The sequence below is a fragment of the Rosa rugosa genome, chromosome 3 (genome assembly GCF_958449725.1).
Source record: "Rosa rugosa chromosome 3, drRosRugo1.1, whole genome shotgun sequence".
NCBI lineage: Eukaryota > Viridiplantae > Streptophyta > Magnoliopsida > Rosales > Rosaceae > Rosa > Rosa rugosa.
The window spans coordinates 29,491,300-29,515,035 of NC_084822.1; the positions used below are offsets into that span (position 1 = coordinate 29,491,300).

Genomic DNA, 23,736 nt, shown 5'->3' on the forward strand with positions numbered 1-23,736 from the left:
TTCAAAGTTCAAACACTATTTTCAAGATTTATAATGGAATCAATTGGAATCATACCTTCAAATGGCCTGCTCCAAATCGAACTCCAATACCTTCAAATTGACTGCTGCGAATCGAAATCGAACTCCTAACTCGAACTCTGGGTTAGGGATCGAATTTGCTACCTTTTTGGAAGAGAGAGGGCTGAAATCAGCTCTCCAACAATCGAACACTCTGGGGTCGCGACCTAGAAATGCTTTAAACCCGATCCATTTCAAAATGACGTCATACTTTGAGTAGAGGAGTAGATCCAAGGGTGGTGTTGTGAATTGGTGGCCAAAAATGGTGGTCTCCGACGATGGCAGAGAGAAGTGGAAGGGAAAGAGAATAGAAGGTAAGAGGAGAGGGGAGAGAGAGGCGTGTGCAGCCCGACAGAGGAAGAAGGAGAAAAGGAGGAAATGCTACGTTCCCTTTCCTTTATATACTACTCTAACATTTCACCAAAATTTGGTCGAAAGGAGGGAAGTGAATTTTGAAAATTTAACCAAGCCTTAAAAGCCAATTCTAGGGCGCCAGCATATTGAACCCTAAAACTCAGACAAGATCAACTCAAGTACATTGTCTGAAAGAGAGTAGCACAATAGAAACCTAAAAACTGTTGTGTGAATAAGAACAATCAGACAACATCTTTCAGCAGGCATTAACTTAAAAGATATCAGACAACAGACACCTAAAATAAAATAAAACAGTTGTGTGACTGAAAATAATCAGACAACAGCAAAAGTAAACCATTGTCTAATGAACCTTGGACAACATCACATAATAACTGTTGTCTGAATTGACTCATTCAGACAACATCAAAAAAATCAACCATTGTCTGAAATGCTTTTACACAAGAGCCAAGAAAAAACTGTTGTTGGATTCGAAAACTTAGACGACAGAATATTTCTTGCAAACGACAGTTAAAATGTTTGCTGTCGTCTGATATGTGTTGTCTGATTCCGAAATTGGTGTAGTGATTCTCTAACGAAGAGGAAGGTTTTTCGAGCCACTGGTGCCAACACCTCCTACATAAAACCTGTTGACTAATGGGTCTTCATTAGAAAGCTTGATGAGAAAAGAAGATGGTAATCTCGCCTTATGGTGCAAGGATTCTCACAAAACGCCCTGAAATCGACTACGATGATACATATTCTCTCATAATGGATGTCATTACACTCCACTACCCTGTCAGTTTGGTAGTCTCCAAATAACTAAACATGCAGCTTATGAATGTGGTCACTACATATCTCTATGGGGATCCAGATACGGAATATACATGAAGGTTCATGGTGATCTTCATTTACCCAAGTCAAGTGGCTCTAGATCACAAAGCATGTTTGCAATGAGGTTGAAACGCTCACTAAAGTGACTACTTGATTGGGAAGAGATATGCCCACGCGTTTTCATGACAAGTTCCGGATTCTATCGCAGTTCATGTTGGACATGATCTTCATTGGAAACCCTTAAAGAGTTAAGGGAAACCGTTGAACACTTGAAATCCAAGTTTGAGATGATGGATCTTGAGAGAACACGATTATGTCTCGGTTTGGAACTTGAGCATCGTGTTGATAGATGTTTAGGCGGTTTGACAAGGTCAAGCCTTCAAGCACACCCATGATCGTCTGTAGTCTTGATCATGAAAATGATCCTCTTCGTCCGAAGGGTGATGATGAAGATGTGCTAGAGGTAGAAGTGCCCTACTTAAGTACAATAGGCGCATTATTGTACTTACCCCAATGCACAAGACCGGACATCTCATTTGTGATGAACTTGTTAGCTAGATATAGCTTTGCACCAACGCAACGCCATTGGACTGGTGTAAAAGATATCTTTCGATACTTGAGATGTACAATTGATATGGGCTTGTTCTATCCCTACAGAGAGATGATAGATTTGGACCCATCATACACTAGAAACGTCTCAAACACTGGCCTGCGTTCTCTATCTCTATCCCAAAACAACATTAGTGTTTTGGAAGGTTTTGCTGATGCTGGGTATCTCTCTGACCCACACAAAGGTCGTTCCCAAACTAATTATGTGTTCGTCATGGATAAGACTGCGATATCTTGGAAGTCCACAAAACAGACCATTGTCGCTATATTTTCGAACCATGCAAAAACTATTGCTCTTCATGAAGCAGTTAGCAAATGATTATGGATTGGATCCATAATTATGCATGTTCGAAGCACTTATAAAGTTTGAAGTCTACCACAAATGAGCCTACGAGCATTTATGAGGATAATGTCGCTTGCATTGAACAAATGAAGCAAGGCTGCATCAAAAGCGACGACACCAAGCATAATCAGCAACAACAGACTCTCCTCAAAATCAAAGTGAACTAGGTTCGATCTGATGACAGTATGGCAGACTTGTTACTAAGTCATCGGCTCATATATATGTGGTTTTTCTCACCATATGTGTCTTTATTATATCTACCTACAATAGAAGAAAACTAATTCGTAAATTTATATCTCTTACTTAGGTACATGTCTCAATTAAGTAATCAAAGAACATTAATCCGTAATCGTATATCTCTTTTTTTTTTTTTTTGAAGAAGAAACTTTATTAACTAGATACGATTACAATCGTACAAGAGGGCATCCAGTATAAACTCTGGAGCAATAGTAAACCATTCAAGATGGACATTTGAATCAAAACTATGACTAGCTAGACGATGAGCAACCATATTTGCTTGTCTAGGAGTAAAACTGATTACAATCTCCCCCATGACATTCACTAAACCTTTGATATCAGAAATCAAAGCAGCTAAATCAGAAAGATCCTCAGCCATGGAATTGATAGCCTGAATCGCATATAGACAATCACTCTCAATCACAGCCCGTGTAACATTCAAGGCCTGCAACAACTCTAGGCCATACTTGATAGCCACCAGTTCAGTATGCAATGGAGAGGTAACGAAAGCTGACCTGTAAGAGAACGCAGCAATGAAACCTCCATGGGCATTCCTTAACACTCCACCTGTACCGCCATACTGAACAGTTGGAAGGAAAGCCCCATCCACGTTTAACTTAAGCCTATCTTCCATGGGTGCCATCCATTTCTTCCTACGAGGAGGATGACTTCGCACCAACGGTGCATCATCCCTGTGGACTCGGGAATACTCCTCAAACCAGGCCATTGCAGAGGCCGCAACCCCCAACCCTGTTTGAGTCCGATCCCTCCACAGCTTCTCATTCCGATTCCTCCAGATACTCCACATCAGAACAAGAAGTTTATCAAAAAGCTCGGGAGGCATAGAAGTAGCTCTCTCCAGGAACCAGTCCTTCCAAGTGGCAGATGAAGACTGAAGATGGAATGGAGGAGCACCTAGGATCTCTGTAGAGAAGGGACACTGGCAGAACAAATGCTCCACTGATTCAATAGCATTGGAGTAGACAACACAATGTAGATCCCCCGAGTACCCTTTGGTCGACAGAGCAGCTCGAGTAGGAAGGAGGTTCTGCACTGCCCGCCACCCAAAGATAACAACCTTACTGGGGACTTTTGCCTTCCAAAGAGCCCTCCAGACCGGACCATACGGGTCTCCAACTGAAGTTGAAGCGAACTGGTAGCCCATGACAAGATCACAAGCTACCGTATAAGCGGACTTCACCGAGAAGAAACCTCTCTTGTGCAATTTCCACGCCACTCGATCTTGACCATGATGTCTACTAAGAGGGATGGAGAGAACCTGTGTAGCCACCTGAGGCTCAAAACACATTAGTACAGCAGCCTCATCCCACGACCATGTAGACTGGTTAATCAAATCTGCAACTCTCTCAAAGATAGTATCCAGAGGCCGGACTAAGGAATGATGAGAAACCTGTGGAATCCAGTCCGAATCCCATATACCCACAGAAGCCCCGTTGCCAATCCGCCAGGTTAATCCAGCCTGCAATACAGGCCTAGCCTCCATAATACTCCTCCAAGAGTACGATGGTCGCTCCCCCATATCCGCAGTGAGGAAAGTACCATGAGGATAGTATAGCGCCTTGAAAACTTGGGCTACAAGCGTAGAAGGATGGGAGAGTAAACGCCATCCTTGCTTTGCCAACATGGCCAGGTTGTGAGCATGAAGATTTTTGAAACCCAGACCTCCTTGAGCTTTTGGAAGGCACATCCTCTCCTAAGACCTCCAGTGGATTTTACGTTTATCATATGTACTACCTCAAAAGAATTGGCAGCAAAGTTGTTGAAGATCGTCACAGAGTGATCTCTACACTAGAAGAAATCCTTAAATTTATATCTCTTACTTAGATTATACATATCTTTTAGCTAGAACGTTTTGATGAACTTTTTTTTTTGCACCTTCCAGTTAGGTTGATTTCCCATCTCTATTTACTAATTTTATAGTACTAATTATATTTTGAATTATTGCAGGTTCATCATGGGTTCAAAATCCAAACTGAAAAAAAAAATGAATAAATTAATGCTTAAAGGCAATTAATTTGTTTCTATATTTAACTCAAGGGGCAAAATGGGCATGAAAATATAATGACAAAAGTCAATGGACCTAGATTGATAATAAAATTACCTATGGACTGCATCCATTATGGTGGAATAAAATTGGACTTATATTCAAAAACCTCTTTAAATTACTAATAAGATTGCTAATTTTAATCATATTAATTTTTGACTTTTATGTGCAAAGACATTCAATAAGGGCATATTAGTCATGTAAAAAGAAAAACTAATGAGGGTTGAGTCAACAAGATGGAAAAAGAAATAAATCTGAGGTGACAGCTGAATCATTGGACTGCAATTAACAACAAAATTGATGTATAGGGTCTAGCTTTTGCACTTTAATCAAATTAACTCAATTTATAAAGTGGCAGTTTGCTGTAACAAGTAGTTGGCTTGATACGTATAACGTGTATAAGAGGACCAATGTTTTAGTCGCAGTAAGTTAAAATTCCTACATATGAGTATCTTTAAACTCGTGTTACTTTAGCATATTGCATATGAAAGTTTTTCTCACTCATGTGCTTAAGTGCTTATGTCACAAACTTAAAGAAAAATCCTCTCAACTCATGTACTCTGGCAAATCTTTTTATAAGTCTTGTATAGAGTTCAATACATGCTTCCTTTAGAAACTGCTAGAGATCCTCTACAAAAGGAGAGACATACAGACTCGCTAACCCTAGAGTGGCAATCATTCATCGATGGAGAGTTCAATAATAGGTATTGGGCATCTTGAGCCTCTGCTCACGGTTTTCTCTGGATTCATGGACTCTTTCACTTGTTGATTAGATCAATTTGGTTCGATCGAGTAACATAATTCTAACTCAATTCTCTGCCATCTCATTTTTCTTTCCCTTTTTAACCACTCAAATATTCTCGTAAAATAAAAAGGAATGAGCCAAATATGAATTTATTGTTGTATTGTTAAATTTCTTTATATTAGGCCTAAAACCCTAAAGTCCTCTGAACCCTCAGAATGAGACTAACAAAAAAAGTCCCTCTAAACCCTACGGAGAAAGACAGGCCAAAGTGCCCAACCTAAGAACATAAAACGAAGCACCGGAATAAGGAGTTGGCGCCAAATTAAGCAAGGGTAGAGTCCCGTGCCGCCATGTACGGACGTCCTTCTCGCTCCTCCGGCGGCGCATGGGGTCAGCCGCCGCCGCTTGCACAGCCTCTAAACCCTAATTTCTCACTCCAAAACCCCAACACTCCATACATCTACCCTATAAACCCTGCCTTTACGCCCCACCACCATGCCTACCGAAACTTCTCCCCCAACAATCTCCCACCGCAGAACCCTAGCTTCGTTCCCCAGCAGTTCTCGAATTCGCCGTTTCGGCCTCCGCCGCCTCAGGGTAACTCCAAAGAGCTGCTGGAGAAAGTCGACCGCGCCGTGGCGAAGGCTCGGTCGGAACTTGTTGCCGCCGGCGACAGCGTCTCGGCGTGGAAGGTCTCGCAGTCGGCGCTTCTGATGCTCCAGATTGATGGCTGGAGCTCTCTGGGGTTTCAGATGCAGCAGGTGCCGTCTCTACACCGCCTCATGTTCACTGAAGGCAAGGTAATGGAAATTCCATTTCCGATTTTCATTGTTAATCTGGTAAATGCTTTGTGTGGTTGCAACAATTGTATGGAAAAAAATTGTAATTGATATACAAGATAAGAGAGAAACGTTTCGCTTTTGTAACTAAAATACTCGTTAGGAATGTAGTGAATTCATTCATTTACACTAGATACTCATGTGGTTTTCGATAATAATTCTCGACTTGAATGAGAGCTAGACTTTCTGTGATTATGTGAGTCCGGTGTTGTTTGTCTTCTGGATTCACCTATGATTAGTTGCTTAGGGGGAATGAGTAATTGGCCCTTGTCATAATAGAAGCAATCATGAGGAGCATGCTATATGATTTCTCTGTTTACTTGGCAATGAAGAATAATATACCTGGTTAAATTTTCTGTCTCTCTCGATTAAATCCTGCCTCTAATTACTTATTTTCTGTTGGGATATAGATAAATGCATTTATTCAGTGTTTTGTTGCGGTTCGAAGAATTTCTTCATTATATGATCTGGAAGTAGCAGTCTGCAAGAATGAGGGCATCGAGAAGTTTGAAGAGCTAGGGTTGGGCCCTTTGGTGCGACACCCACTTGTTTTGCATTATTACTCAGTGAAGCCTGATACTAATGAAGTTTATAAGATTACTAGCGATGAGATAATATCTTTACTCTCTGAGTACATGGATACCTGCAAGAATAAAGAAATTAAGATTGAAGAATTTTTAGATTTCATTGTAAAGAAGCGATCAGTTGCAAGCAAGGAAGATCTTGGAATACGAATTCAGAGCATGGGGTATGTCACAAATTATTTGTTTCTACATTTTGATACACAGGAATGATTAATATAAGCTGGTTTGTTAGATACCTTTTTACCGGTGTTGCATCATATTTCTTTAAAGATTCACCATAACATATAGCAGTTAATATTCTATGTTATGGTTGTTGGGTTATAAGGGTAGCTTCTCTTATGAGCAGGCAGAAAGGGTACAGGTGTTAGTTTTCAAATAGGCAACTTTTTCAATCATAATTTAGTTTTCAATGGGCCAAGATTACTTAACAATATTTTGTATTCAAGTAAATTGAACTGTCCGTTTCAATACAGACAGGCACACAATACATATTTATACCTATGAAATTATGCAAACTTACAATGCCACTCATTAAAGCAAATTTTTATGATCATAGGATGCATATTTCTGCTATCCGGGATGTGAAGAAAACTGAACAGGTTCTTAAGCAAACATCTAAGAAAGGTAACAATAAGCGTTACTTCTCATTGAAAAGGCAGCTAGACGAACGTTTCAACGACATTTCTCAGCGTGTTGAATCATTTTCCTCCGTACAGAAGTTTTGTGGCAAGCACATTAGGTTTGATTCTTCAAAAGACTCGGAGGCTGACAGTAGTGATGATGATTCATATGAAGATGATGATGAAGTTAATGACCATTCGACAGGCAATCAGGTTAACTTATTATCAAAATCTGTTACAACTTCTGATCGAGCTAGCAGATGTCCTTACCCTTCTGAATTAGAAGAGAAGAAACGGCTAGGATTGAACCAGCATTCCCCAGCTAGTTGCTCCCAAAAGCTTGGTGAGAGTAATCAGTCAGCTAAAAAGAAAAGAAACTCTGAAGATGTAAACAGTCCAATCTCAGTGCCCACCAAATTGCGTAAGAGAGATAAGACGGGAGAAGATGCTCCTCGAACAGGGCATGGCTGGAAAACCAATGAGGTTAACAATTTGGATGAGAATGATCTCTCAATTACAGATAGCTGTTTAAAGACCTTCATTACAACTTGGAAGGAGGCATGTCGGCAGAAAACTGTGGCTGAGGTATGTTCATCCTGTTGTTATTATATGTACAGCTGACCATAAAATTGCATTTACAGTGTAGTAACACCTGTATATAGTTTTGTATCCATTATGAAATTAATTTTTGTTTTCTGTTAACTAGGAAAGAGAGAATAATGCTGAAGACAGCAAATTTTTTTTGTGTACAAAGCACATGAATGTAGCACTTACCATTGGATAGTGCTATAGAGACCACATGACAATGGTTGACTGCTACATCATGTGGTCGAAATTGTCGTACAAGAATACACAAACTTTACATTTCCACATACTGTGACTGCTATTTAGAATTTCCAATGAAATTTCTATTGAAATAAAAGTAATATTGAATTTGACCAAATCACTTTTTTGAAGAAACATAATGCTAGAAAGTTTGCCTCATTTTCTGACTAGAAGTTTTGATATAATGGGTTTATGGGAAGGCTACTGAAAAAGGGAAATCATTTTGGGAAGAATTGGAGGTATTTGCTGATATTTCTCACAAGAATAAGTACATGTCAAATTAGTTTAGTGTTAACTTTTTAGCTACTGTTTTATTATTTATATTTGTTTCTAAAAATAATGGGTTCTTAGAAAATACCTTCTGTTTCTTGTAGGTACTTGATAGATTACTGCAGCTTAATAACATAGAAGCTCAGAAGAAAAAGGAAATCAAGTCAATGTTTTATTTGGATCCATTAATTGGATTGTTAAATGTTGCTGTAAGTCATTGTGTTCCATTTATCGGTTTATTGTTCAAGTAATATAACATTATTTTGCGGATATTTAACTGTTTTGTTCAAGAAGTTGTTAAAGTTTGAATAACAATATGGCTTATGTCATGCGTGTATGTATATCGCTGTACAAAATCCTCGTTTATCCACATGCTTTCATTTTAATTTTGCCACTGGATACATTTAAGTATCCTGTACTTTACTCCTTCAGGGTAACTTTCAACTGAACCTTTATATAATTAATTCCCTTGATGTCTCCATCTGTGCCAAACAGGTTCAAAAGAATATGATCTTTAATGAAATTGATGAAATTTTTTGGTGGCTTTTAGCATAAATCCTCGATCAGTAATAGTTTCAAATGGTTGTTTGGTTTATGCGGCAAAATACAAAAAGCGTTCAGTTTCTTAGCTATTTTTCCTGTTAGTTTGCTTTGCCATCTAGTTCTACTGTATAAAGGAAAGTTAAATATTCTTATTGAAAGACTACTGATTAGATTTATCGCTATTGATGGTTGATTGTTATATTATGAACAAATTATTTAACTTCTGCAATACTCTTGTCTCTAAAATATATAGATTTTACTGTGACTACATGGGTGCAATGCTTCATTACTGTTATGGAACTATATATGGTCACTTACCTGAAGTTGTTGCTTCCACGTTGCAGGTCTCATCTATCAAATCCGGATTGTGGGATAGCATGTATGATGCATTCCAAACTGTTGGTCGGTTAACTGACAGTCTTCCGGATAACTGTCCTGAATATGTGAACATAGATGTTGAACCAAGTATTAAAGATGTGAAAAGTACCAAGGATGCACTAGTCATTCCTGAACACGCTGTAGACCACAGGCAGAGTGAGTCGTGTTGGCTTTTCATTTCTTTTGACTAGAACTAGATTTTATTAAATAAAACAAAATCTTGTCCACTTTACATTCCTGCTTTGCACAAAATACTTTAATGAGAAAAGGCATGCATAATACCCACTTTGGATTACCTTACACATATAAACTTTCCCATGTCAAAACTTGCACTCCATGTGGAGCCTTTGCTCCCCTAATCTGCCTGAAATGCTGAAGTATAAGAGCATAACATACAAATCACATGATAATTCTCCTGAAGAGTCCAATGTATCTCCTTGCATTAGATTTAGTTAGTGAAAATACCACAGTTTCTAGTAACATGTGTTACAGAGATTCCTCTCCTGAAGAGTCCACACTTTCTGTTACAGAGATTCCTCCACCTCCATCATATAGGTTTCTCCTAAATGTTTAGTCCTGATGTCTGATGAGCACATATAATCTAAGTAATGCTGCTTTGAAAAGTTGGCATTCTAGTTAAAGGGTGGTGATGTATTGTCTCGTTTGCATTTTTCGTTCATCTTCTATTTTCTTTGATAAAACATCATTGTTTTCTTTCTTTCTTTTTCTTTTGGTTATTCTTTATTTTATTTTATTTCATTTTTTTTTTAATTTTCTACTAACCCTGATTAGATAACTGAATGTTGAATAAGTGAGTAGCTGAAAGTATATCTTTCGATGGTATATGAAATGTCAGTTATCCCATTAATATTTGTAGTGTTTAGTGTTTGGAAGTAAGAGCCACTGCTTGATCTAGGTAATTGTCTTGTTTTGCAAAAGTTACGTGTCCTTCATAAAAGTTCATGGGTTAGGACTGCCTGTATGAGTAAGGAAAACGAGATGTCTTCTTTATTTGTAGATCCACTGTTGAGAAGATTTGAATCCTAGAAATCAAATAATATTTTAACAGCTAACTAAGCCTTATGTACACTATCAGATAGTGTTTTGAAAAATTATACATTATGTACCCTTTCGGTAGAAAGGAAAATAACATAAAGTATGTCCATCTAGGACATGACATCATCTTTAGTATTTTGACTATTTGCTAGTTGAAAATTAGCTCAACGAATATTTTTAGCACTACCAGTTTTGTTCTCTAGTTCAGTCAATTCTGGTATGGTTCAATGGCAGAAGGCTGTATTACATTGGAAGTAGCCCTTTCCCCTACCCAGAATCCTTACCATATTGCTGGCGAGGCTAGTTGTTTGTGATTATTGTTGAATCAACACCAATGATGAACTTTCCTAATTAGTTTAGCTGGTAACTAGATTTATGGTTTAAAGAGTAAATTGACTATTGGTTGTCTGAAGCTGCTGGAGTTCACCTGCCGTATTATTTAATAGAGGGTTGGCACTCATATTTGGTCAATTCTCTGTCTCAGAGGCTTTTTTTTTTTTTCCTTTATTTATTTATTGATGTTCATCAATACAGAGATGTCTGTTTGATTATTGTAAATGGATTCAATAGCAGGTTAGCCTCGCAAATGATCATTATGGTGCCCATTTTATTAATAGATATTCAGACCCTTTTTAGTAATAAAAAGCTGTTTCTTGTCAAAAAAAAAAAAGAAAAAAAAGAAAAGAAGAAGAGATATTCACAAACCCCTTTCCTCTTTTACATTGGCACCCCTTTTTATATGTGTTCTTTCAGTAGATTTGTAAACCTTATGGTATTTTGTAATTAAATTTGACAGGTGTTTCTGTTGAGGACATAATCAGGAAACTTACAATGTATTTTGAGATTGATCGAGGTGTACATGGCAATGGTAAATCACTTCAGGAGAAAATATGTACCTTCTTGACAAAGCTTTACAGTTGTGAACTATGGTTAGTGGAAGAATTTTCTGTCAAGGAATTTAGATCGCTTGGTCATGGAGAGTTTTTAAGGTTCTTAGAAAATTATGCTGGTCTACTTCCACAAGACCTGTGCAAGTTCCTGACTGATGATGTAATTGAGAAGTGCCCTTTGGAAGTTTGCATGCTCCAGCACCATTTGGTTGTTTTACTATCTCAAGCTTTAAATAGTTTATGGGAGGATGAAAATATCACAAAACAGGACATTCTGTTGCTGCTTAGGAAGCAATTCCCATTGGTTAGTTTCAAAACTATTGAAAATGGTTCAGTAGAAGATTTCTTAAGCATAGTAGGAAAGCATAAAAATGCTGTGATTTCCAAATGTGTTCTGTTCTCAATGGCATTACATGGCACTAGCTATGCGATAGACTCATCAGTACATTATGAGAACGTCCTATTGAAAAGCATGTCATTGAGTTCTGACAGTGGCCAGAAAGCAAAAACCCATGTTACATCCAAGGATGCAATTAAAGTCTTAGCTAGGGCACCAATGATGTCTGACTTAAACTTATGGTCACACTGGGACCTTTTGTTTGCTCCTTCACTTGGTCCTCTTGTACCATGGTTATTAAATGAAGTTAACACAGATGAATTGTTGTGTTTGGTGACCAAAGATGGAAAAGTCTTTCGGTTAGACCAATCAGCTACTGTAGATTCCTTCGTGGAAGCTGCCCTTCAAGGATCCTCTTTCCAAACAGCAGTGAAATTGTTATCTCTATTTTCACTAGTTGGGGGAGAAAAACATGTCCATGTGCCTCTTTTGAAAATCCACATGCAACATGCATTTGAAGTCATTTTGAAAAATTTTGTAGATGACATGGTAGTACATGACAATAAGAATTCTCTTAATTATGGAAAAGCGTTGTCTGGACAACAAATGATTGGTGAAATTGCAGCTGGTAAACTATCACACAGAGACTTACACAAGACAGATATTGGAAAACCCATTATATCAAGATTTGTCCTTGAATGTCTTGGGTATTTACCTGCAGAATTTCGTGGTTTTGCTGCTGATGTATTGCTTTCGGGAATGCAGTCTGTTGTCAAACATGCTGCTTCGGCCATATTGAGTGAGTGCAGCCAATCAGAGCAACGTATCATGCTTCATGAAGTTGGTTTGTCTCTTGGTATAGTTGAGTGGATTAATGATTACTACACATTTCTTTCCAATGGTATGGCTCAGTCGTTCATATCTGGGGCCTCATGTTCCAATGCTGTTGGATATGAAATGGGGTCAGGTTCAGAGCCCTTGCAAGATGTTTCAGATAATTTTGTGACTTCTGGAGGGAGCATGGCTGGATCTGTTAGGGAAGATGTGCAGGAATTTGGATGTACTGATGTCTCTCTGAAAATTAGTGGTGCGGAAATCTCTGATGAGAGAGCTGGCAGTGGTTACACACAACATTCTGCCAAAATTAGTGAATATGAAGATGCATCCCAGGTGATTGAGTCAATCAGAAGAGATGAATTTGGTCTTCATTCAAGCCAAACGACCTCTGAAAGTATCATGTTGAAGAAGCATCATGCTCGCTTAGGGAGAGCTCTACATTGTCTTTCACAGGAATTGTATTCTCAGGATTCACATTTTCTTCTTGAGCTGGTAAGACCACTTTTTTATTTTTTACTCTTTATTGTGCTTTGTGCAGTTATCTACAATAATGATGAACGTAACCATATAGGACAGTTTTGTTTCCTTGTTTGTTTTGCTCTTCTTTCATTTATCTTGGGCTACAAATGAAATTCCCAATGTTACCGCTGTGGTCAAAATTTTTTATTAACACCCTTGGGTGATCCTGTTTGCAAATTTGATCAAACCCTGATTCCTTTCTAGTTCCATCAAAAGGGATCAACATGATTCCCAGGTGCAGGGATAAAGTTGTCCCTGGGGTGGGGAATCATCAATGTTATTGTAACACCCTTGGGCAGGACTCTACCAAATTTTTGTTTATAGTATGTATTGCACGATTGTTTCATGATCTTTTTAATACTCTAAAGTCTATTATTTTGGATTTATACGATCTTGTATTTGACACTATAGTTGAGTCTGCAGTTGAAAATAAGCCTCTGACTGATAACCTTTTGATGCTTTATATTCAATTACATACATATTTATTCTTCTTTGTTGTTCAGGTTCAAAATGCAGATGATAATACATACCCAACATATGTAGAACCAACTTTAACATTCATTCTTCAAGACTCGGGTATTATTGTTTTAAATAATGAGCAAGGCTTCTCTGCCGAGAACATTAGAGCACTTTGTGATGTTGGAAGTTCAACCAAGAAAGGATCTAATGCTGGCTATATTGGGCGGAAGGGCATTGGTTTCAAATCTGTGTTTCGGGTAGGTCACTAAAATTACTAGTTTTTCTGATTGTATATTAATTCTTGTTAAATTCGCTCCCTCCCTACCCCCCTCCCCCCAAAATATTTTTTTTATCAATAACCAAATCATATCTTACATAGCATGGAAAAGGAGATCACTTCTATACATATATGAGATTCAAAACACAAAACCAAAGCCACAGTCCCAATCTGCAGAATGGAAGAAAGAAATTAGGGAAAATGCTCATTTACCCAATTTTAGCTTAAAATGTGCCCACTTGCCCGACTAAGAGTTTTTAAACCCCATTTACCCAAAACACTCTAAGGGATTATTTCCCCTTTACCCAATTAATTCTTTTTATTAATTTTTGGGACTTTTTTGCCCTCTCCTTCAATCTCTCTACTCTCAGTTTCTCTCTCTCTCTCTCTCCCCCTCACCGATTTCTCTCTCCTCCCCCCTCACCGATTTCTCTATCTCTCTCTCTCTCTCTCTCTCTCTCTCTCTCTCTCTCTCTCTCTCTCTCTCTCTCCAGAAGACGTCGGATCTCTCTCTCCCTCCCTCCATCCCTCCGGCAGGTCGCCCACGACGCCTGCTCTAGCCATCGCCGCGCCGAAACTCGTCGTCGTGCTCTCCGCTGCCAGGCTCGACGCCAAGCCGACGGTCCTCGTCGCTGAGAAGCTCGGCGAGGCCGGGGTTGACCTTCTGAAGGAATCGACGACGGACTGAAAATGGCTATCTGCTATTGTGCAGTCATAACCATAAAAGTTGTAACATTAGTGCCCCCCAGTAGACTTTGTATTGGGGGCCAATGATGACTGCTTTATTTATTGACGGACTGAAAACTGCTATTCCAAAGTAAATGTAGTGTTAAATTGCAGTAGTTGATAAATGAAAAAAATTGTGTTGTTTGTGTCAGTCTAGTGGGGGGCAGTAGACAGAATATTGACCCTCATAATGTGGGTTTTTAGACATTATCTGTTGTTTTGAGTGTGAATAACTTGTATAATCTGCGAAACATAGGAAGCGGTGTAATGTTTGATGGTCTATTGGGGGGCAGTAGACACATTAGTGCCACCCAATAATGTCTTTCTTAGGAGACAGTAATCATCTCTTGTTGATTTGTTTGTGATAAAGTGCAATACACTGTGAATCCTTGAAACTGGTACAAGTTTTAATGGTTTAGTGGGGGGCGGTAGACACATTACTGCCCCCAAATAATGTCTTCATACGAAGTCAGAACCCTTCACTTAATTGGTGCAAGTTTTAATGGTTTAGTGGGGGGCAGTAGACACATTACTGCCCCCAAATAATGTCTTCATACGAAGTCAGAACCCTTCACAAAACTGGGGCAAGTTTTAATGGTTTAGTGGGGGGCAGTAGACACATTACTGCCCCCAAATAATGTCTTCGTGTTAAGTTTAGGGTTTAGGGGCAGCGTTAGGGGCAGTAGACACATTGCCGATGAACTGCGACGAGGACGTTGGAGTGGCTGGATCGCCGATCAATCGAACGGCGACGAGAACGTTGGATCGCCGACTGGAGCTTCATCGTCGTGTTCAGATTTGGACTGCATCTTCGGCGCGGCGATCAGAGAGAGAGAGACAGACCGGAGGTGGAGATCATGGGGAGGAGAGAGAGAGAGAGAGAGAGAGAGAGAGTGGAGGTGGAGATCGGGGGGAGAGAGAGAGAGTTTGGGAAGGAGAGAGAGACTGATAAGAGATGGATGGGTTTTAATTTAATTAACAGGGGCTAAAATGTCAATAGATGTAAGATTGGGTAAATGGGGTTAAAAAACTCTTGGTGGAGTAAGTGGGCATTTTTTGGGCTAAAAATGGGTAACTGGTCACAGCCCCAAGAAATTAACTGACAGTGGTAGTCCAATCTCACAAACTGGTTTAGAACAGAGGGACACCCCAAAAATTACTCTATCCCAGCATGCATGCTTGCTGTTGTAGGATCTATTTCCTGTTTTTAAGATCTCCTCTACTGGATACATGGTTATTTTGGGATCCCACTCTACAGTATTAAGTTTTTACTTTATGGTTCAAATATGGTCCAGATATGAGACAAAAGAAGGGAGAGATGGAACAGAACATGTCATACAAAATATTTTGTTTCCTGTCATGGTCCATCAGCTAATCAGTTTATTCTCTTAATTTTTATTTTTCTCTGATCACCTGCACTATGGAGTAATTGTTGAAAATGTTGCTGGGGAAAAGCTCAATCTCAGCAATATTTTTCTTACTCAGATTATTGATAGTAGTTGGAGATGTCTTTCCCTGCATTTGGTGATATTCTTCTCATGCTTTTATCTTATTCATTGGGTGTGGTGAGACTCTAGGGTGCAAATAGAAATACCCAAAGTAATACATTGATCCTAAAAGAGAGATCTTTTGGTTAGGAACTTGTTATATAGGTTGAAGGGGCCTCTGTAATCTGGTGTTCAAACTAAGAAAGCCAATTTCCTGTTGTACTACTTTCCTTAATACATGTACGTTTTCTGCAGGTCACAGATGCTCCAGAAATTCATTCCAATGGATTCCATATCAAGTTTGATATAAGTCAGGGTCAGATTGGTTTTCTTCTGCCAACAGTTGTACCTCCTTGCAACATTGACATGTTAAGTAGGCTGACTTCTAGTGACAGTGATCAACAGGACAGTAACTTCTGGAACACTTGTATTGTTCTTCCTTTCAGATCGAAGTTTTCAGATGGATCTGTCATGAAAAGCATTATAAATATGTTTTCAGATCTTCATCCATCTTTATTACTCTTCCTTCACCGCCTCCAATGTATAAAGTTTAGAAACTTGCTTGATAATTCACTGACTGTCATGAGAAAAGAAACTGTGGGAGATGGTATAGTAAAGGTTTCACATGGGAAAGAGAAAATGACATGGTTCTTAGTATCTCAGAAATTGCAAGCGGATTTTATACGTAGTGATGTACAAACAACAGAAATCTCCATAGCATTTACATTGAAGGAATTAGATAATGGTGGTTATGGACCAGATCTAGGGCAACAGCCTGCTTTTGCATTTCTTCCTCTAAGAACCTATGGCCTGAAGTTTATTGTTCAGGGTGATTTTGTTCTTCCTTCATCTAGAGAGGAAGTGGATGGAGATAGTCCCTGGAACCAGTGGCTATTATCAGAATTTCCTGGTTTATTTGTCAATGCTGAGAGGTCTTTTTGTTCTCTTCCCTGCTTTAGAGAGAACCCCGGGAGAGCAGTGGCAGCTTATATGTCATTTGTTCCACTTGTTGGGGAAGTGCATGGGTTTTTTTCTTCTCTTCCTCGATTAATCATTTCTAAATTACGGATGTCAAATTGCTTACTCCTGGAAGGAGGAAATAACGAGTGGGTTCCTCCTTGCAAGGTCCTAAGAGGTTGGAATGAGCAGGCCCGATTGCTTTTGCCTGATAGTTTACTTCGGGAGCATCTTGGCCTTGGGTTGTTGGATAAAAATATAGTTCTGCCTGATCCACTTGCAAGAGCACTCGGCATTGCAGACTATGGACCCAAAGTTCTGCTTCAAGTTATGGACTCCTTATGTCGTTTGCAAAATGGCCTCACATCAATGGGACTGGGTTGGTTGACCTCTTGGCTAAGTGAACTGTATGCAATGTCATTCAATGCTTCTGTGGAAACATCATTTGACTCTGGACTTGGAATGGATTTGATAGAAGAACTCCGAAAAATTCCATTCATTCCTCTTTCAGATGGTACATATGGTGCAGTAGACAAAGACCCAATTTGGTTACATTTTGATGCCTTGAGCACTGGGTTTGAGGGTCAGCATGGACTTGAGTCTTTTCCTAACTTGTATGCTAATCTTCGTATCGTAAGCCCTGCCTTCCTTTCGACATCATGTGTAGATATGTCATCCATGGATGTGACTACAATTGACAAACAAATACGTATGCTTCGTAGAATTGGTGTCCAGCAGTTGTCCGCGCATGAAATTGTCAAGGTACACATCTTGCCAGCTATATCTGATAACAGAAATGCAGCTAGGGATAAGAATTTGATGACCGAATATCTCTGCTTTGTAATGGTTCACCTACAGTCGACCTGCTCCGATTGTCATGGTGAAAAGGAATACATAATGTCAGAATTACGAAATAAAGCTTATATACTAACAAATCATGGCTTTAAACGACCTGCTGAGATATCTATTCATTTCAGTAAGGAATATGGAAATCCTGTCGACATAAATAAGTTGATAAATATGGTGGATATGATGTGGCATGAGGTTGACATCTCCTATTTGAAGCATCCAGTTACAAAGTCACTCCAATGTGGACTAACGGAGTGGAGGGAATTTTTCCAGCAAATTGGCATCGTGGATTTCGTGAAAGTAGTTCACTTTGAAAAAGGATTTAATGATACATGTAAGGACTTGGTTTCTCTTGGATCAAATGTCACAGATTGGGAGTCCCCTGAATTGGTCAGTTTATTGTCCCTGTTGACCAGAACTGGCAACAAAAAAGGCTGTGAATATCTTTTACAGGTTCTTGATAGTTTATGGGATGAATGCTATCTTGAAAAAGCTACAGGCTACTGCGCTTCTAAAGATGTAGTGGAGAAAAAGCCTTTTAAATCTTCATTTATAAGCAGCATCTGTGATGCACAATGGGTAGTATCAACAATGGATGATGCACTTCACTATCCTAGAGATTTATACCACGATTGTGATGCAGTGCGCTCGGTTCTTGGTCCATCTGCTCCATTTTCTGTTCCAAAGGTTCGTTTGAAATATTTCCACCTTAAATTACTTCCCGCTTTATTATTTCTTAAGTTGTTTAGCCATACTTCCCAACACAGAGTTGTTGGATTGGGACTTTATGAGAATTAGCATATGTGAATATGACCTCAATTCAGTCTCCTGTCCTGTTATATTCTCTACTCTCCTCTTTGCAAGAGATCTAAGGTCATGGTATTCCTGATTTACCCCATTACAGTTTGAAATATGCGAAAACAAAAAGAAAAAAAAATGGAGCTAGTGGAGCTTAATTTTGGCATATACAGTAGTTTATGTGCTATGCTATAGCAGTACATGCATGTTACTTGTCTTTTTATCTATATATCTATCACATAAGGGTCCCTTAAATTGCACAATTTGAAAGATTACATGTGGGACTCACTATGCAATTCTGTTTCCATGATAATAACTGTCCAAGTTCTAGGCTCATAGATCTCTGTAAAACATCAGTTAAATTAAAAATAATTTTGCAAATAGCTTTCATTATGATAATCAACTGTTAGTATTGGACATTGGACACAATTTGGGTGTTTGCTTGGTTCCAACTAGATACCTTATTTCGGATTCGGCTGATGTTGGTACAGAGAGAGACCTAAACATTGTAGGGGCTGGAGTGGGCCACATATGCAGTCCCTCGACTTAGACAAAAAAAGTGATCCCTTATTGGAGGGGTCTCATATAATGTGTGTGTGTGTGTGTGTGGGCCACATATGCAGTCCCTCAACTTAGACAAAAAAAGTGATCCCTTATTGTGTGTGTGTGTGCGCACAATTCTTTATCGTGGAAGCTATAAATTTTTTATTGTATTTGTTATGATGCTATAAATGATACTTATTGCTCTAGTATTTATACATAATTTTTCTAGCGTAAAATTGGATGTGTCCAATAGAAAAACAAGATGTGAAGTTGTAGCTTTTCATTTTATTTTTTTTTGACACAAATCCCTACATCTCAGAGGCAAGGACTTGCGGTATGTTCCCTTTTGATACATGCTGCCCAGAAGTCTTTATGGCCAACCTTTAAGAATCCGTTAGTTATTTGGTCCCTTTCTATATTCTTCTAGTGTCCACTACTCCTCTTTTTGTGGTAATTTATCATCTTTAGAGTAATGATAGTTATACATTAATACAATCTGGAGATGGCTGTATCTTTCTTATATCAAATTCTGTCCTAATTGATTTCACTGGTAGAAATTTTGTACATCTTTTTCAATAATTGAAGTGTTGTTTTATCTTTAGCCTCCTACTCTATGACAATAGATTACTTGTTATTGTGCTTATCCAGTTTACTCATGAATTACAGTTTAAGGTGTATGATAGTATCATATCTCCTTTTAAAGCAATCTTTCATGCTATACATTTTTTTTTTTTTTTGAAACAGATAGGGAGTGGAAATTTTGCAAGTGCTATGGGGTTCAAGACATTAGTTTCTCTTGACGATGGTCTAGAGGTATTGAAACTATGGAGGTGTGATAACCCATTCAGGGCCAGGTATGCTTTTCCCTATAGTGATCTTCCTCATTTATTTTGAAGTGCTTTCATTAGCTTCTGTTTTTTAGATTGGATATCTTATCCTAATTTATTGGGGTTCGGCAATATATTTATTGCTCGCAGAACAAAGAATTCATGTCTGTCTTTTTTTTTTATATCCGCACAAAGTATTAAGCTATGCATACGACAAGAACCTTTGCAAGTTCTGGTGAGGGTTTAGTAGGACTGATCAGGCCCGTGATTTTCTTCCATGTGGTGTGGGGTCCAAAATCCAAATCTCCTCATGCTATCTACCTTGCTAATTACTAGAGTTTACTGTCTCCTAAAGTTCGCCAAGTGGCCCCAGTTTTTAGCCTGACTCCACAAGCAGGACCGGTATTTCTGGTTCTGGGTATAAAAAAAATAAAAAATAAAAAGCTTTTGAACAATTTTATCTGCAGTGCAAATACTTTCTGTTAGCTTTTATATCAGTATTTGGGTTAAGTTTCTCACTTGTTCGTCGTGATTTGAGTCTGGCCACAATATTTTTATCTTTGCTGTTGAGGACTAGAGTGTTGGGTTAGTATGAAAGAACTTTCGTGATCTGTAATTTGTATGAAGACAATAACAGAATATTTGGATGAAGGATCTTTGGTGATTTAGTTTTTGTTTCAATAATGTATGCCATTTGATATTGTTACCATTATTACCATCAAGCCCAAGAATCACATAAAAGAAACCTCAATTTAAGTGCATCTTCTTACATTGAGCATTATCCTTCTGATACCAAATGAAACTCGAATCTTTATTTGCATTTTATCTTTTATTTGTTTTGTTTTGCACGATGCTGACACTTTGGCACTGAATTTTACGTCTTCCAGCATAGCGCAAATGTTCAAATTTTACACATTAATCTGGAACGAAATGGCCACTTCGAAGCCGAGAGTTTTAGAGGAGTTCCATTCCAAACCTTCTATTTTTGTTCCATACGCATCTAGCTCAAGGCATGAGGATGTGGTGTCTGGTACATTTTTGTCCCCTGAGGAAGTATATTGGTATGATTCGACTTCCTTCGTGGACCAAATCAAGCAGATACATCCTCAGTGCAGCCCAACAGGTGTTACTCATGGCCCCTTGAATAAGACATTGTGCAACTTTTATCCTGGCCTTCATGACTTCTTTGTTGATGGATGTGGAGTACCTGAGACCCCTCCTCTCCGTAGCTACCTACAGATTTTGCTGCATTTATCAAAGGTTGCTCTGCCTTCACAAGCAGCTAATGCCGTAAGTAATCAAATATAGAAGAATATTAAAACTAATGTTAGTTGCAGGATAACCCAAGTGTTCCTTGTCTCAGGTTTTTCAAGTCTTTCTTAAGTGGACTGATGGACTGAAATCAGGAATGAGCCCTGAGGATATTGTTTACATTAGAGATTCTCTTAAGAAGATGGAATGCACGGTGCTTCCTACTGTACATGATAAGTGGGTTTCTTTACATCCATCCTTCGGTCTTGTATGCTGGTGTGATGAGAAGAAATTAAGCAAGCAGTTTAAGCATTTGGATGGTATTGATTTTTTATACTTTGGTCAATTGACCAAGGACAATGAAGAGATACTACGTACGAAAGTGTCGAACCTCATGCAAACTTTAGGGATTCCTGCTCTTTCACAGGTAAGATATGTGCTATACCCAGGTGTGTGGTTTCACGCATGTGTGCAGTGCGAGTGAAACATGTGAGACATGATTTAAGAAAACCGTTGAACTTCAATAAGTCATAATAATCATTGATTTCCTATGCATAGTTATGCCATACAACATTGTGTAATATATAATCCTGTAATCTAAATGAAAGATCCTTTTAACACTTGAATCACCCTTCTTCTTGCATTTATATGCAGGTTGTGACTCGTGAGGCAATATATTATGGCCTGCAAGACAGTAGCAATGAAGCTGCATTGGTAAATTCAGCTCTTCCATATGCACAGCGCTACTTGCATAGTCTACACCCAGATAAATATTCTCAACTCAAGCAGTCTGGATTTGATATCCTAAATTGTTTGCAAGTAGTAGTTGTTGAAGAGCTGTACTATCGAAATGTTATAAAAGTTGCTGGAAGTGAATCTAAGAAGCGGGTTGCATGTAGTTGTCTTCTGAAGGTATGTTGAATGTGTATTACTGCTTTTATTGAATTGCGAACTGATTTAGAGGTTTATTGGAACCAAAATATGTTTATACAGCATGCTAAACTACGGGAATAGCACTTTATAACATATCATGTCAGTTATATAACATGCATCGTCCAAAATCCTACTTTGTTTGTTAAAAAAGAAAAAGAAAAAGGTAAAATGAAATGTATTGTCCAAATGTGCAGACTCTTCTCCTTTGAATCAAATCTCTCAAATGTTGTTTGCAACTGGTTTATGATTTTGATAGATTTCTCTCATAACCTTGTTCCTTTATTCATGTCAATACAGGGTAGCATGTTGTATACAACCCGAGAATCAGATTCTCACACATTATTTATGGAACTTTCTCGTTTGTTTTTTAATGGAAATCCTGAACTGCACTTGGCGAATTTCCTTCATATCATCACAACCATGGAAAAATCAGGTTCGAACGAGGAGCAGATAGAGTTATTTATCCTCAATAGCCAAAAGGTGCCAAAGCTTCCTGATGGGGAATGTGTTTGGTCCCCTTCTTCTTTGCACTCATTGACTGAGGATGATGAATCACTCCAGACAAGTAATACTTCAATGGAAGTAAATGAACAAAACAGTTGGAAACCCAAAAGGAAAGCAGAAAACTGGCCGCCTGTTGATTGGAAAACTGCACCAGGGTTTGCTTATGCTCGTGCACATGGTTTTAAGACACAGCCAACAGTTTTACAGCCCTATGGCGCCTTACAAAATAAGATGGATGGTGATTCTGAAGGAATTGTTGGACAAATAGATAATTTGGCTCACAGTTCTGTGGAAGCTAATTGGACGTTGGAAGATTATTCAGCAACTGCGTCTTTAGCTTTGCCAGACAATAATGATTTGCTAGAACATCGTGGGGAGCATTTCAATGACTCTGACTTTGCATCACATATTGAATTTGATCCCATCAATCTCGGTCTTGTTTCCAACCCTCCAGAGTTGGGCTCATCCAATGTTGGCAAGAGAGAGCAGCTTAGATATGGCACACCCAATGCTACACAAGCAATTATGACTGGGAGACTTGGAGAGCTTGTTGCTTTTAAATATTTTGTTGAGAAAGGCGGCAAGTCAGCAGTCAAGTGGGTTAATGAGCACAATGAAACAGGGCTACCCTATGACATAGTGCTGGGGGAGAACAATAAGGAGTACATTGAAGTGAAAGCAACGAAATCTGCAAGAAAAGATTGGTTTGAAATATCAATGAATGAGTTGCAATTTGCAGTTGAGAAAGGTGAAGCTTTTAGCATAGCTCATGTCATCTTATTAGATAATAATGTTGCAAAGGTCAGAGTGTACAACAATCTGGCAAAGTTATGCCAGCTTCGCCAACTGAAGTTAGCTGTATTGGTGCCTGTGCAGCAGAAGGATTTCGCCATTGTATCTTAAGATTGACATGTTAGACGTGTATTAGGAGATGGACAACAGTAGTGGAAATCATTGTACGGTTCATTTACCTATAATAGATACGAGCTCTGAGAGTTCTGCGCGTAACCTTCTTTAAGCTTTTTCTATCTTCTCCAATTTTGTGACATTCGTAATTTATGCATCATTGATACCTCGCGCTTGAACTAAAGCTTGCAGGTGAGATTTTTAACATCATGTTAAACCAACTTCACTTATGAGACCATCTTTTTAAAAACAGGCATCTTCTAGTCTTCCTTGTACTAAA

General features: G+C 38.7%; 1 protein-coding gene across 1 annotated transcript; it reads left to right on the forward strand.

Annotated features, from left to right (window-relative positions):
* The first annotated feature begins 5,434 nt into the window (after nt 1-5,434).
* LOC133739516 (protein NO VEIN-like) lies at nt 5,435-23,558 on the forward strand. The gene is made up of 13 exons (XM_062167301.1): nt 5,435-6,041; nt 6,491-6,828; nt 7,221-7,869; nt 8,484-8,588; nt 9,267-9,456; nt 11,153-12,912; nt 13,443-13,655; nt 16,144-18,381; nt 19,780-19,889; nt 20,750-21,152; nt 21,226-21,540; nt 21,768-22,025; nt 22,344-23,558. The coding sequence occupies exons 1-13, from the start codon at nt 5,592-5,594 to the stop codon at nt 23,451-23,453; spliced, it is 8,139 nt and encodes a 2,712-aa protein (XP_062023285.1). The 5' UTR covers nt 5,435-5,591; the 3' UTR covers nt 23,454-23,558.
* Nucleotides 23,559-23,736: the final 178 nt, after the last annotated feature.